A 14,610-nucleotide genomic window follows, 5' to 3' on the forward strand; every position below is an offset into this window, starting at 1 on the left:
AAACTCCAAAGAGTTCTGATTGGGCCAGGTATAATTCCTGACCCCCATCTGAGAAAGGGACCAGTGTGGTATCCGGATGGATGAATCTGGTATTCTTGTCTCCATCTCACTGCCCCTTTTGCTACAGGAATGCCCCAGAGGGAAGTCTAAATGTTCACAAGAGGGGGTAGATGAGAGAATTCTAATAGTTCAAGATCAGGAGCTGAAAGTATGCATCCTTCCAGGCACTTCCACAGCCCTCATCAAACACAAAGCCTCATGAGGCTGGGTGGTTGGGACACAGCCTTCTCATACTAAGAACTTGGGGGCTCCCACAGTGACTCTTTCACACCCTCCCCAACCTTGAACATAAACCAGTGATGGGGGGGGGGTGTCATTTCAAACCACAGCTTCTTTCTGGTCAGGGTTGACTTGTTAAAACCCTGATGAGTTTCTGGATATAAAAAGGTGTGTGGGCTTGGAGAGAAATTGGGGAAAAGGCCCTTGGAAAGCTTTGAATGGCTCAGCACAGTAGAGAAGAATCTGTTCTCCACCAAGGAGGGAAAGGTGAGGTCCAAGAATGGGAAAAGAGGAAGAAGAAGCTATGTGGGCAGCAAGTTAGGGGATTTGAGAGGTGGCCTGGCCATCGAGAAATACCCCCGTGGTAACAGCCAAAACTACTTTCCACAGCATTTCAGAAATGTGATTTTAAATTGTTCACTATGTGACATAACCTCTCCAATGTGACCCGCGAACCTTCATTAAAAGTTCTGTTACGTGTTACAGCCTCATTTTTGTGGTTGCTTTGGAACAGAGGTGGGGGTTGAAAGGAAAAGGGACTGAGTGACAGCAAGAGCTAAAGAAACAGTCATAAGACCCGAATAGTGAGTAAAAATCCAGACGAGGCAGAAAACTAGAGCCAGAAGGGACCATGAAAATCTAAGTCCCCCCAGTAATTAACAGAAATCCTAGGGAGGGCACTGGACTTTCCACAGGACAAGAGAATTGGTGCCAATGTCATTTGAATCTCAAAGGAAAAGCTACTTCCGCTGACATTAGGTGACAAACAGGTTTTGCTTCTCCAGCTAAACTAAGCCTTGCAAAATACAAAATGTGTCACATGCACCTTTGCCATCCCAGGGCCTTAGCAGGAGATAACACATACTAGGGCTCAGGAAGTGTATGAGCAATCAATGAAGGTCCCAGATGCTCACTGGGCGCTCCTCGGGGCTATTGCCTAGGTGGAGCAAGGAGTTGGAAAGGCAATCTGGCCAGGGCTTCTCTGCCTCTGGCTCTCCACCTTCTGACCTATCAGTTCTATCCCAATGGCTGTAGCCTGAAGGTCTTGTAAACAGGCAAGACCCAGGAGGAGATGGTGGTGAAGGAGGTCACAAAGGGTTGTGCAGAAACCTGACTGCTCTCACTCTGTTCCATTCCCCATGAAGTCAAAAAGGCAAACACTACCCTTTGGGAAGGGGCTTTTGGTCCCAAGGGTCCGAGGCGGGGGCAGTGAGTGGGCTGTCTCGGGCCGTGGATTTTTCCTAAGAGTGGCTGCAGGAAGTGTTATGTGGGGCGCCGTGCCCTTTTCTACAAGCATCGCTCTTATGCCCCCGTGAGGCGTTGCCGAGAATCCAGAAGCCCAAAGACCCCTCAGTTCCACGGCATCCTTGCAGGAACCTTGCGCTGCTCACAGGGCTGATGGCGCCACCTGGTGGCTCTAAGGATCGGGCTCACCCTCGGACCCTCAACATCCTCGAGTAGGAAAGAAGGAGGAGCAGCATATGCGGCCCGGCCCAGCGTGGTGACGTCATGACAGAACGCTGATTCTCCCCGCCTCTTTCCCTTCCTTGGAACTGCCAGTACTTGACGTGGCGTCACCGCCCTCTACCCTTACCTTGCGTGCGTGCTTGCGTGCAGCGGAGGTGGCGGCGCGGGCAGGTCGGAGCTGCGTGCTGCTGCTTCTGGTGTTGCTGTGGCTGCCATCGCTGTCCGGCAGTCTTGGGCTGCCGAACAGAGGAGGCGCGGGTCGGAGCAGCGAGAAGCCCACGCAGCTCAGCACTGGGCCTGGCGGGAGGGTGGGCTAGCGCGTGTCGGAGAGTGCCGCGCGGGCGAGCGGGCGCCTGTGAGGGAAAGAGGCGGGGGCGGCGGGTCAGCCGCGGGCCGGGCCGGCCGGGGGATGTCGATGCCTGACGCGATGCCGCTGCCCGGGGTCGGGGAGGAGCTGAAACAGGCCAAGGAGATCGAGGACGCTGAGAAATACTCCTTCATGGCCACCGTCACCAAGGCGCCCAAGAAGGTGCGGGGGCTCTGGGTGGCAGCGGGGACCAGGGCTCCAGCCTCGCGGAAGGGGCGCGAGCACCCTGGGCCCGGGCTCGGGTAGTTCGGGACTTCGAAGCTAGGGTTTCGGGTGGTCGGGGACGGCAGGGGTGGTGGAGGGGATGGCAGGTGAGCGGCCCCAGGCCTATCCCGAGCTGAAGAGGCCGCCCCTGACCTCGCTTTCCTTTGTCCCTCGGCCCGAGCCCTCGGGGATCTTTTTGAAATCCAGCAGGGCCAGGCCTTAAATTTGCGGCTGACTTTGCTGGATGAAGGGCCTTGGAAGACGAGAGTGAGAGGGGGTGAGCCAACTCAGCTGATCCCTGTGACTTGTGCAGGGGATGAGGGTGGACAGAAGATCTCCACCCAGGTGAGTGGGTAAATCTGGCTGAGCTTCTTCAGGCAAATCCTTGGGAGCCGTGGCCGTTTTACCCAACAACTGCGTGATAGCTTACAGGCAAGAGAAAAGAATGCGTGGAACAAGGTCTTTAGTGCAGGTGAAGGCAATGAGGACAGCGTAAGATTGAAAAGCAAACTATGGTTTTTCACCTTCTTCAGTCCTCCAGTTGCTCCAATATATGTAAGAAAGGGACATTTAAAGGTTAGTGACAGCAGAAATTGTCATGGATGCAGGTTGATCCTAGAGTCATGTGAATACATTACTTAGATATTGCTCCAGAAAGGAGCTTGGGTGGGATGAAGGGGTGGGTGGTAAGGAAAGATTGCTCATTCTTTACTGCACTTACGGAGGCAGAACAAGTTTAGTCTATTGTGCTGTGGGTTGAGCTCAAAAGACATCCTTCCAGTTCTCTTGGAAATGGCAACCTTTGGAGATTGTAGTCTAACTAGCTCTCTGAGTGCTGGGATTGTGTTCTCATTTACTGCCAACCACATCTTGATTTTCCACATACCAGTTAACAGACCAGAGAAGCTTTGCAAAGAGGTGACCTTTCTGAAACCAGTGAGAACCCGGACAAATATTTTCCTCCAGTGTAAAGAGAGTGTTTCAGAGCTGTCGCTGTCTGCAGTGTTGAATGAGATGCAGAGCTTGTATAAGCTGAACAAAGGTTTGCAGGAATAGTCACTTGTCCTTGAGGCTCCTATACCTGAACTACTTAAGCTAAGTGGGCGAGATGGCTTTTGGTTGTTTTGTTTGTTTTTTAGTTTTTTTTTAAGCAGTTAATCTGCCTCTCCAGAAATCAAATGCATGATTCAAAGGACAAGTCACCCTTGTATGTTTTAGTTCTGCTTTCTTATAAAATTAAGGTTTTACTGACAATGCCTTTAAAGGTTGTGAAAGATCCCTGGATTCTAAGGAGTATGATTAACCTTAGTTTTAGTGCTCTCAGTTCAACTGACTGCTTTGTTGGGGGCCATAACTGTAATCTGCTATTCTTTGAACAAATAGTTACAGTCCTTATAAGCATAATGCTTAAAGGTAATACTTCACAATGAATTAGGGGAAAGAATGGGAAATCCTTGATAGCCTAATTCCCTCAACTCTTTCTGTCCTCCTTAGCCCGTCCTCTTTTGTATAGTTGCTTCAGAGTATTAGGCATCTTTATTGTTACTTGCCTTTATTTTAGTAAACCTGTATTCTTGGAAGCATCAGTACTGATAAGCCAAAGCTTGTAGATTGTAAACTGCCAGAAAGTCAGGAATCTTGTTCACAATTGTATCTATTGTGCCTGGCTCTGTACCTTGCATATAGTAGGTACTCAGATATTAATTACCCACCTGGCTAACCAGTCACAGGTATCCAAATGACTGCACCAGGAATATTCCTTTTCCCCTTTTCTTCCCGGGAGGAATATTACTAATGTGTATTATTATGAGGCCAAGTGCTAATGACTTTAGAGACTCATATTCCATTAGCTAAAAGAAGCAAGCCTCTGCCAAGAGTATGGGAAGACCCTCTTGTAAGTTTCCATTTGCTGGTAAATGTAACCCCATGTTATTAATTTTGTTCTTTTTGAGCTTTATTGTGTAGCATTTACGTAGCATTTGTATTAAAATGCTTTATGATGACTAATTACCCATCCTCTAGTGATGATAAAAGGCATTTATTTAGTTAATGGATCAGTTGAGGACTAGTCAAGGTCACAAAGCAAGTCCTAGGTAATCCATTTCTCAGAATTTCAACTGAATTGGACATTATGACTAAAGTCACTTTTGTACCTCTGCCATGTGTTGATAAATATGAGAAAGAAAGCATAAGAAAAGTAAGAGGAAAAAGTTCTGTGGCATAGACCTGAATGGTGTTTAAGAAAAAGGCTTTTTCAAATGGTGCGGTCCTTTACGAGGATTCCAGCCTGGCTCTGGACCAAGTAATCCTTGGATCATTCCAATCCCTGAGGCCCTTGGGAATTGAGGACATTTCTGATGCCAGAAGGATAGAGGTGACTTCAGGGTGACCTTAGTGGTCCTCAGTCAGATCACAATCTAGTGTAATTTTCTGGTCAGGTTTTATTCACTTAGAGGTAAAAATGGGTGCCCATCAATTAAAAGCATAGGTACCTGAATTCTCTAACTATGATCATGACTTACTTAGTTTTTTATGCTCTGGGGTCTACCAGTCCATAATAGGGTTTGTGAATTTGATTCAAGGCTTGAAATGTCTGGCTGTCAAGAAGCCAACTAAATTGGTTCTTGAGGCTTCTATGCCTCAGTTTCTGCATCTACCACATCCATGCCTATTGTTCAGACCTGTGGAAATGGAGGCATGTTGGAAATTAAAATGGCAAAAGTAACTTTTTAAAACTCTTATTCCTTCTTTTTAATGATCATTTGCAGTGGGTTATAACAGAATATAACTACAATATAAATATGAAGTCAAAACTGTAGAAATAAGGGGAAATATTGTTAACCCTCAGGGCTAAGATGGATTTGATTATCACAGGCAACACCATAAACATCCCCCTAGCTGAGGATGAAGGGATCACAGAGTTATAGTAACCTTAGCAGGCACTGGAAAAAATACGTGCTAATTCTTCAGGAAGACAACTTTTCCTGACACAAAATTCTAAAGGAAATTCTCACGAGACCACATTGATAGCTATGTTATTGTTCATATGGTAAAGATTGTTCTAGACTTGTGATGATTTCAGATGGTACAGCTAGGAAAATTTGAGATGAGAAAAGAGTATTTGAGTGGTAATGATAAGTGTATACTACCACAGCTGAGGCAGATCCCAGTTTTAATGTTGGCAGTTGTAGTCAAACCAGTTAAGTCATCTAGTTCCCCATGATCACTGGATGTTTGTCCCTCTTTTTCTGCTACTTTGTGCTGCAGAGGCAATAACTGTCCTTGGACCTTTTGAAAATGACACTGTGTCAAATTGATTCTTTTTTTCATAGAATAAATCCATATCTCCAGTTTGTTGATGAAATTTCCTGCCATCGACATGTTTCTCTGAAATGCCTATCTCAGAACACTGGATGTTTTCTGAACTTCTGAACATTTAGGGGGAGGACTTTCCCAAGTGATACTTTAGTCATTGGACCTAGGACCTGTGCAGTCAGACTTTTACCATTAGCAAAATATAGGAAAGGAAAAGAATGCTAAAGAAACTACTTTTGCTTATAGGATATGTGGCACTGGTTCATCAGAAGGAATAGGAAGCACACCAAGCAGAGCCCCATCAAGTCCTGCTTAGGTGTTAACTTGATAGCCAGTTAACATTCCGGATATTCATTTTCTCTTTGGAATTGTCTTAGAGCAAATTTTTGGAACAATTTCATAGAGTATACACCAAAAATCACTGAGAAGAGACGGGCTGCTGTTGCTGTTTCTTCTTTACAGCCTTATTCTCTAGGACAGCTCCTGTTTTAGTGGCAGTCTTTGAACAGGAGTCAAAAATGTAAGAAGGTCTTTTTTTTTTTTTTTTTTTTTGGTGGGCTTTGTTTTTTGATCTGGGACCTTGAGCATGCTCAGCAGGTGCTCTTCCCAGCTCAGATCTTTTTTTAGATTTCTTCACAGATACTGATTTCCTCCTCCTCTTACCTGGTTTGATTTAGTTACACTCTAGTTTCCAAATTATTTTTAAGTTCTTTTGTACATTTAACTTGTAACAGAGAAATCTGTTCATTGTCTAGGTCCTTTGCTGGCAAGATCACAAGTGTCTACCTTTTGTCTTATCAGGAAGGTATCATTTGGGTCTAGTGTGTTACCTAATATGTCTTGTGAAGTTGCCTGTAAAGGATGTTTTGACACAGAATCCTGTAGATCCACAGTTGCCTGTGACTCCTGATGTTTATTCTGCTACCTGTAGTAGTTAATAATCTGTAAACAAGCACTTTAATGCCCTCTTGGGGCTATTTCAAGGAATTGGCTGGTAAAGGAGAATTTATACGTCTCTGATTCTTAAATTTGGGAATGTGAATATTAAATTTTTTAAAAGATGGGCCACCATTTTTACACTCAACATGTAAATTAGCATGATTCCAAACTGAATAATAATTCCAAACACATCCTTCTTAGGTGGGTCAGAAGCATCTTCATCATGTACAGAGGACAGCACATTTGCGTAGACCAGAGTTTTTTCCAACCTGAAATCTGAGAATCCAAAGTTGAAGAGATTCTTTCAAATTTTCCTTCCACTTCTTGTCACCACTATCAGTGCCTTATGTGTGGTAAGCAGTTAATGAAAATTCACTTAGGATTTTGGTCACTTTTTCTCTTGTGATTTCCTATTTCCCTTTGACTCAGGTAGTTCTCTTATCCCCACTGTTGTTTGGCTGTTACATAAGGCCTGTTAACTTCCCCTTTTTGTTCCAAAAACTGAATGGCATTACATGTAAGTTAAGCACTTGATTTTTGGAGTCAAGTTTAGTTTTAATCTCTACCATTGAGAGCAATGGGACCTTGAACAAGGGATTTAACCTCACTGAGCCTATCTTCTCTCATCTGTAAACCAGGAAGTAACAGTAGTATGACCTATATAGATTTGTTGAGAGGATTAGCATTTAGTAAATTACTGTGTTTGCTCCTTTATACCTAGTGTCTGTATATTCTGGTTTACCTGCATATTTATGGTCTTTTCTTATTATCCTTGCATGCCATTCAGTCAGTGCCTCCTTACACCTGGAGAAGTATGCTGGTTTATGTGGTTACCCTATTGATAACTCTGGGCAATGCGGCATGATAGTTCAAGTGAGAACCTAATAATTCCTTGAGAATTATTATCAAAGAGCCCCCAAAATCAAAATGTTTCTGTTGGAATGTCTTTTCAAAGGGGGAAATAATTTTTTTTTCTAACAAACAGGTTATTTTGTGTAGAGCTTTAACCTGTTGAACACAATGTTTGTTGATTACCTGGACCCTGAGAGTTTAGAGCTTGTGATGGGAGTGAGCTGTGCTCTACCTCACCTTTCCTCACCTCCATCCCTCATAACATGAAATGCACCCATAGTATATGGGTATTTGTCAGGCTCTGGGCTAACCCGAGTCCAAAACTTTCTTTCCTCAAATTGCAGCAGTTTTGGGGGTCTTCTCAAACTAGAATCTTTGAGTTATGTGAAACAATTCCAAAGACTTTTTGAACTGTGACTTCATCATTTTATATGGTGACCTTCACCCATCCTTATATACTCAACTTCCCTCTCCGAAGTCATGTTTCTCCCTGCTCCCCATGGCCTGTTCCTGGTTATGAATAACTGATTTTATCCTGCAACAGTGTGTGCCCTTTGCTCCACAACAATTACAGAACTAGGTGGAATGTCCATGCCTTTGTTGAAAGTCTTGTTTCATTTTCTTATCTCTGTTAAATTTTTCTAAGAAGAATCAGCCTGGTGCTTTAATTTCAGAATATATATAATGATTGGTACTGCCTGGCAGTATACAGTGGGGCTTAATCATTTACTACCCAAACTGGACACAGTTTAGGAAAAGAACTTTGGCAGAACCACAAATGTAAGGCTATCTGAGCATGCTCCTGCTTTCTTGCCATGAAAGTCCCAGCCTCTCAGTTAACATATATTACCTATGGAGCTTAATGGACTTATTAGCATGTTTCCCTCTATCAGCCTGAGCCAGTTCACCCTGTGCTCAGTTGTAGATAGAAATGAGGCATAATAAGCAGGAGGCATTTGGAACTGCTCACTGTGCCACACTGTTCATCTTGGACCTATCTCAAGCCTAATTCTTTATAGTCTGAAGACTTGCCCAGCAAGAGCATGCCCTATTGTTTCTATGTTTTTCTCTTCTGAACCTGTGAGTGTATCATAGTACCACTAGAATCCACTGAGCTATATGCTTAAAGTGCCAAGGAAAATGCTATGCTCATCTGTAATGTGCACAGCTCTTTGTGAGCTAGATGGTGAATTGGTGAATGGCAGAATGAAGGGACTAAAGGCCTGGAAGAGATGAGAGTAACTGCTTCATTGACTTAGACCTCCTTAATAAGCTGTTCAAACTGTTATAAGCAATGACAGGATTTTGAAAGTTCTATTTTTAATAAACGGCTGCAGCTCTTGCTACAGCTCTGTTTTAAGGTGAACCTTTAGGGTACATGTTTTCATAAGGGTAATAGGAATTACTTTAACCCTACCTCTCAGAACTGGTTTGACCTCAAGTCCAAGCTTTTGGGCTGTGACCTGTTTCCATTATAGTCCCAGGAGCCTGAAATTTTAAAGAGAGACCTATTAGGAATGTTAATAGGGCAGAGATTCTGATCTGCCTTCTTTGACCAGTTCTACCTTGTCTCCTTCCTCAAAAACCTTTAAGAAAAACTCATCTGGACTCTTCATGATAGTTAACTTTTTTTGGAGATGTGGAAGAGATGATTGTCTCGAATTTTCAAAATGCACATCTCCCATATCTATCTACCTATCTCTCTCTCTCTCTCTCTCTCTCTCTCTCTCTCTCTGTGTGTGTGTGTGTGTGTCTCTGTCTCTGTCTCTGTCTCTCAATTTCAGAAGAGAAATGAATAGGCATATTTGTATGGAAGGTAGAGAATTGAAATAGGCTTCACTTTTGCATGTTTAAGGGAATGCTTGCAGAGTCCTGGATTAGACTTTACAGTGGTTCTTAATCTTTTGAGTCATAGATCCCTTTAAGAATTTCATGAAAGTTATTGTTTCTTTCCTTAGGAACATTCAGGATTCCCCCCCAAAATTTGTATGCACTTTCAGAAGGTATTTGGAACTCCCTGAAACTCAGTCATGGATCCTAGGTTTAAAAAACCCTGATTTAGATTGTCAGGCTTCTAGCAGGTCCTGAAACTTCAAAAAGATTGTTTCCAGCATACAGTTTGTCCTTGTGGCTTGGAACAAAGCTGAGACTGTGTTGTTACCCTCCTCCTTGAGATGCTCCTCAGCTGCCCAAGAGACTCATTATTGCCTTGAGGGTTTAACTCAGGAACTTTCACATACTGAAACCAGAATTTCAGCAACTTTTTTTTTTTTTTTGGAACCTTCTTAGCCCTACTGCTGTTCATACGCAATGTGAATGTCTCTAAAGTTCTAAAGCTGCTTCCATAGGAGTATTTGGAATAAGGAGCTCATATCCTAGACTAGATGTCAAATTAAAAAAAAATAGTAGTTTGCTTTCCTTTATCTCTCAAAAACAGGTATGATTTCAGGTGGAGCACTCACTATTTTAAAACTGAGCTGATGATACCTGAATCTTACTCATTTGGTTTCTTTAGATGGAACCTACTGAAGTTTAGGACTAAATTTCACACATGTCTTATATGTTGTGTCTGCCTATAATGTTGTCATTAAAGTTTATTGAATAAAATACTATGAGAGGATCATCCCTGAGAGAAAATGAATGAACTTGAAATCTTTTGGTGACTTGGACTCACTTGCCCTTTTATTGGACTGAGGCTGTTTTTCTAACTTCAGTCCCCTTCCTAATGGGTGGATAAGGGAATACCAAGAATTACAAGTGAGAAATTGTTGAGAATTTCCAACAGTTTAGTCCTTGATAATGCCAGAAACAGAGGTGAGGGAGGAAAGGGCACTAGACACATGGCCTTCAGCCTGTTAGCACAGTAGCACAGAACACAAGGCAGTGAGCGCAGGTCTCTTTACACATAAGGAGGAACGTGATTTAAATTCCTCACCGTGGAAAGAAATTTTAAATCCTTTGCATTAGGGACACTTTGTCAAAAGGTGAAATTGGTATTCTGGTTTACACATGCTCTGGATTTAAGGAACAGGAGATTTTTACCTAGGGGTTTGAGCCTTGGGGGCCAGTGATGAACACTTTGATTTTGGAATAAATGTTGGGACCTGAAAGTACTTGATGAATTGCTCTGCCTGGCAGTACTAAGCAAATTTCTGTGTCAACTTATCCTACAACCCTGACCGCCCCTTCTGATCCAGAGGCTGAACTTAGCACTTAAATGCCATATGTGCTCTTGTCTTTTAAATACCGTTTAGGAATTGGGCCAAAGCTGTCCTAACCAAAAGTTCTGTCTCTAGTTGACACTAAATTTTGTGTGTTTCCTTAAAGTACATGACCAGCGGGATTTGAGGAAAGGGAGACCTTCAGAATTTGGCTGTTTGGGATGAAATATGTTCTTTGTAGAGATGGAAGGTGTATACAGTTGTTAAGGCAACTAATTCAGTTTCCTGTTGATGGCCAGGTGGTTCCAACTTCTGATTTAATCCTTTAGTTTTTAGTGCCTAGCTTCTCAGCACCAGACTTCTTAGCAAGCAAGACAAGATTTCCAGTGCTCACTTATGGGGAGAGTAGCCCAGCTGGCTTGTCATGCTGGACTAAAATGAATTGTGAATGTTAATTATACTGATCAATACAGTGGCCTTGGTAACAGACTTGTAGCTGCTGTAGAATCTGTTTACTTCAGGTTTGTAACAGAAAAGAGACCAAGTTGGTTGGGGACATGGTGTTCTCACTGTAATAAGCTGTATTGTAAGTCCAAGAAAAAATGCATCCTGTAGGGACTGAAATTGCTGCACCCCTTCCCCAGGATTTCCCATTGGGAACTTTACTCTGGAAGTGGTTTCTGTTCTTTTTTGCCAGTTGAGAATGAATCAAGATTGGCAAAGGCTTGGTTCTTTTTGGAGGTGGGGTAAAGAATATTTAAAAATCATAACGCATAGAAGGAGAATACCTGTGTTAAGAAGCACTTTATTTCTCTACTAGCTTGTAATGGGGAACCTTGATTTATTTATTTTTTAAAATAATTTTTTAGTTGTTAATGAACTTTTTTATATTTATTCATATGTGGTGCTGAGAATTAAACCCAGTGCCTCACACGTGCTAGGCAAGTGCTCTTCTATCATTGGACCACAACCTCAGCCCCTGGGTGTGGATATTTGATGGGATTAATTTTAGCCCTTACATTCAAGAGCTAGAACTTCTGTTGGGGGAGCATGGGGCTCATAATACTGCACATTCTTTTCTGACTCCTTGGGGAGGGGATTAGCTGAGTGCTGGGCATGTTTGGAATGAGAGCATATTGCCAGTTTTTACTGAATTTGAACTAAAATTTGGTAAAAATGCAGTCTCTGTTTTCCTCAGACTGGCTCTTTGTCATATTCTCCTGACCCCTTGTGGACCCATCAGACAGATGGTCTGACAAGATGGAGTTGGTTTAAAGATAGATTCCCTACTTCCTTTGCCTTATTTGTTTGATCTCTGAACAAGGCATGTCTAACCCATTTGTTCTCCGTGTTCCTTGAGTCAGTTTATCAAGAACCTGGTAAACTCAGTGGGCTTGTGTTTATTTCTTCAGGTCCTGCTTAGAATGTTTCTTAAATCACTTCTTATGGGGTGGGGAAGAATGGAAAGTATCGGTCACCTAAGGAGTTTTTTTCCAAAATAGTAATTACCTAAACTAGGCTTACTTAATCAAAATGGCAAAGAGGCTGAGAGTAACGGTGCATATGGAGAATGGGTTGACATTTTGAAACAGCTTCCCCAGATAAACTTAAAAGATTTCAGATTTAGAACCACTCTTACATGATCTAGCAAAGCTGACCAAAATTATTATGAAATCTGGGAATGCAGCTTCAACCCATGTGGGATGACTTAGACTGTTAAAACTGCTGCTTTTTTACTTGTACATGACAGTAGAATGTATTTTGACATACTATACATAAATAGAGTATAACTGTTTCTTCTGGTTGTATATGATATGGAATTACATTGGTCATGTATTTATATATGCATATGGGAAAATAATGTCTGATTTCATTCTACTATCTTTCCTATTCTCATTCCCCTTCCCTTCCCTTCATTCTCTTTTGTCTAATCCAAAGTACTTTTATTCTTCCCTACCCCTGTCCCCTTATTGTGAGTCAGTATCCACTGAGAGAACATTCAGTCTTTGGTTTTGGGGATTGGCTTATTTCACTTAGCATGGTATTCTCCAGTGTCATCCATTTGCTGGCAAATGCCATAATTTCCTTCTTTATGGGTGGGTAATATTCCATTATATATACTCTCTACACACACACACATACACACACATTTTCTTTATCCATTCATCTGCTCATCTGCTGAAGGGCACTTAGGCTGGTTCCATAGTTTAGCTATTGTGAATTGAGCTGCTGTAAACATTGATGTGGCTGCATCATTGTAGTGTACTGATTTTATACCTTAGGGTATAAACCTGAGGGGTGGGATAGCTGAATCAAATGGTGGTTCTATTCCAAGTTTTCTGAGGAATCTCCATATGCAGAAAGATAGCTTTGACTAAGTTAGTGAGCCAGATAGCCAGCCAAAGAGCAGATTTGAGACTCAAACAAACAAACAAAAAAAGACTTCTTTTTACTCTTGAAGGGTCTGTTGCTATTGCTTTATTGTCAAATAAGACTCAATGTTAATATGTCTCTTTCCCTAGAAAAGTTGGTGTTTGACTGGAAAGAATGGCCAGACCTCTCAGGGTTAGTACAGGGTGTGACATGTACTATAGAAACATGAATGAAAGCTCAGAGGGGAACTTGGGGAGAGAGAATTATGTAGAAAGCAGGGCCAGTGTGAAGGCTGGATCACAGTGAGTGCCCACAGTCCAGTGCCAGTTCTGCCTTTTCCTCTCAGAAAGCCAATCTCAGAATAACCACAGGTCCACACCTCTTTACTGTAGGGTGGTCTTAACAGAAATATTCATTGTTCTGCCTAAGGTCTTAGTGAAGTTTTCCATACCTGTACCAAAAGATTGCCAAATAAGGACTGTATTTAGGCTGTTCCAGGCTAACCTTGTCAGATGCAAGCAGAGCCCCTAGCCCTCCTCTGAGAAGTTAGCTCCAGGTGGTTCCAGTTCTAACTGCTCACCAGCACGTAGAAGAACCTGTGTTAGAAAACCTGCCATCCTGCTGTTAATATAAGGACATCTTATGTATGCTAAGTGATACGTTAAAGCTGAGGGAACTATAATCACATACTAATTATCTCTATTTTCTATTTTTAAAGAAGCTATTTAAAATGACCAGACTTAATTTCAGACCTCACTTCATGGGACTATGTAGAAACATTTTGTGGTTCTGTTAAGCTTATAAAGCTGTACGGTTAAAACCTGCTACTCAGTTTTTGGAAAAGGTCTATTTCTTCAAAATCAAATATGGAGTTTTTTTTCATTAGTTGATTTTTTTTTTTTTTTTTAAACTAGGATTGAGCTCAGGGGTGTTCTACCACTGAGCTACATCACTAGCTATTTTCATTTTATTTTGAGACAGGGTCTCACTGAATTGCTGAGCCTGGCCTCAAACTTGTGTGCTCCTGCCCCAGCCTCCCAAGTCACTGGGATTACAGGCGCGTCTGGCCATTTTTCAGCTTTTTAAAAATATAATTGACAGGGCTGGGGATGTAGCTCAAGCGGTAGCACACTCGCCTGGCATGCACGGGGCACTGGGTTCGATCCTCAGCACCACATAAAAATAAAAGATGTTGTGTCCACTGAAAACTGAAAAATAAATATTAAAAAATTCTCTCTCTCTCAAAAAAAAAAATATATATATATATAACCAACAAATTAAAATTGTGTTTTATTTCATTGTATTCAGTATGATGTTTTAACATATAATTATGGAATGATTGCCACTGTTAAGCTAATTAATATGTCCGTTTCCTCACAGTTCCTTTTTGTATATACGTGATGGGAATGCTTAAGATGTACTGTCTTAGCAAATTTCAGGCATATAGTATGTTTTTATTAGCTATAGTCACTGTGCTGTACATTAGCTCTCCTGAACTTATTCACCTCATAATTGCAGGATTGCAGATGTTGGTTAAAGGAACCGACATCACCTCATTTCCCTACTCTCTGGTAACCACCGTCTTCTCTCTGTTTCTATGAATTTGACATTTTTAGATTCCACATGCAAGTGAGATCATTTAATTGAATGCTT

The 14,610-nt window shown here is 42.1% G+C and overlaps 1 protein-coding gene across 3 annotated transcripts in view; it reads left to right on the forward strand.

Moving 5' to 3' along the window:
- Positions 1 to 1,886: 1,886 nt before the first annotated feature.
- Positions 1,887 to 14,610, forward strand: part of Ahcyl1 (adenosylhomocysteinase like 1) — a 38,611-nt gene continuing 25,887 nt past the window's right edge. Inside the window, exon 1 of one of the 3 annotated variants that reach the window (XM_071618162.1) lies at positions 1,887 to 2,275. In XM_071618162.1, coding sequence (XP_071474263.1) covers positions 2,156 to 2,275 — 120 coding nt within the window. In that variant the 5' untranslated portion in view covers positions 1,887 to 2,155. Of the gene's footprint in view, positions 2,276 to 2,640; positions 2,663 to 14,610 lie in introns of those variants that run through there. The other 2 variants (XM_027922007.2, XM_071618163.1) reach the window with 2 other exon arrangements.

The sequence above is a fragment of the Marmota flaviventris genome, chromosome 10, assembly GCF_047511675.1.
Source record: "Marmota flaviventris isolate mMarFla1 chromosome 10, mMarFla1.hap1, whole genome shotgun sequence".
Taxonomy (NCBI): Eukaryota; Metazoa; Chordata; class Mammalia; order Rodentia; family Sciuridae; genus Marmota; species Marmota flaviventris.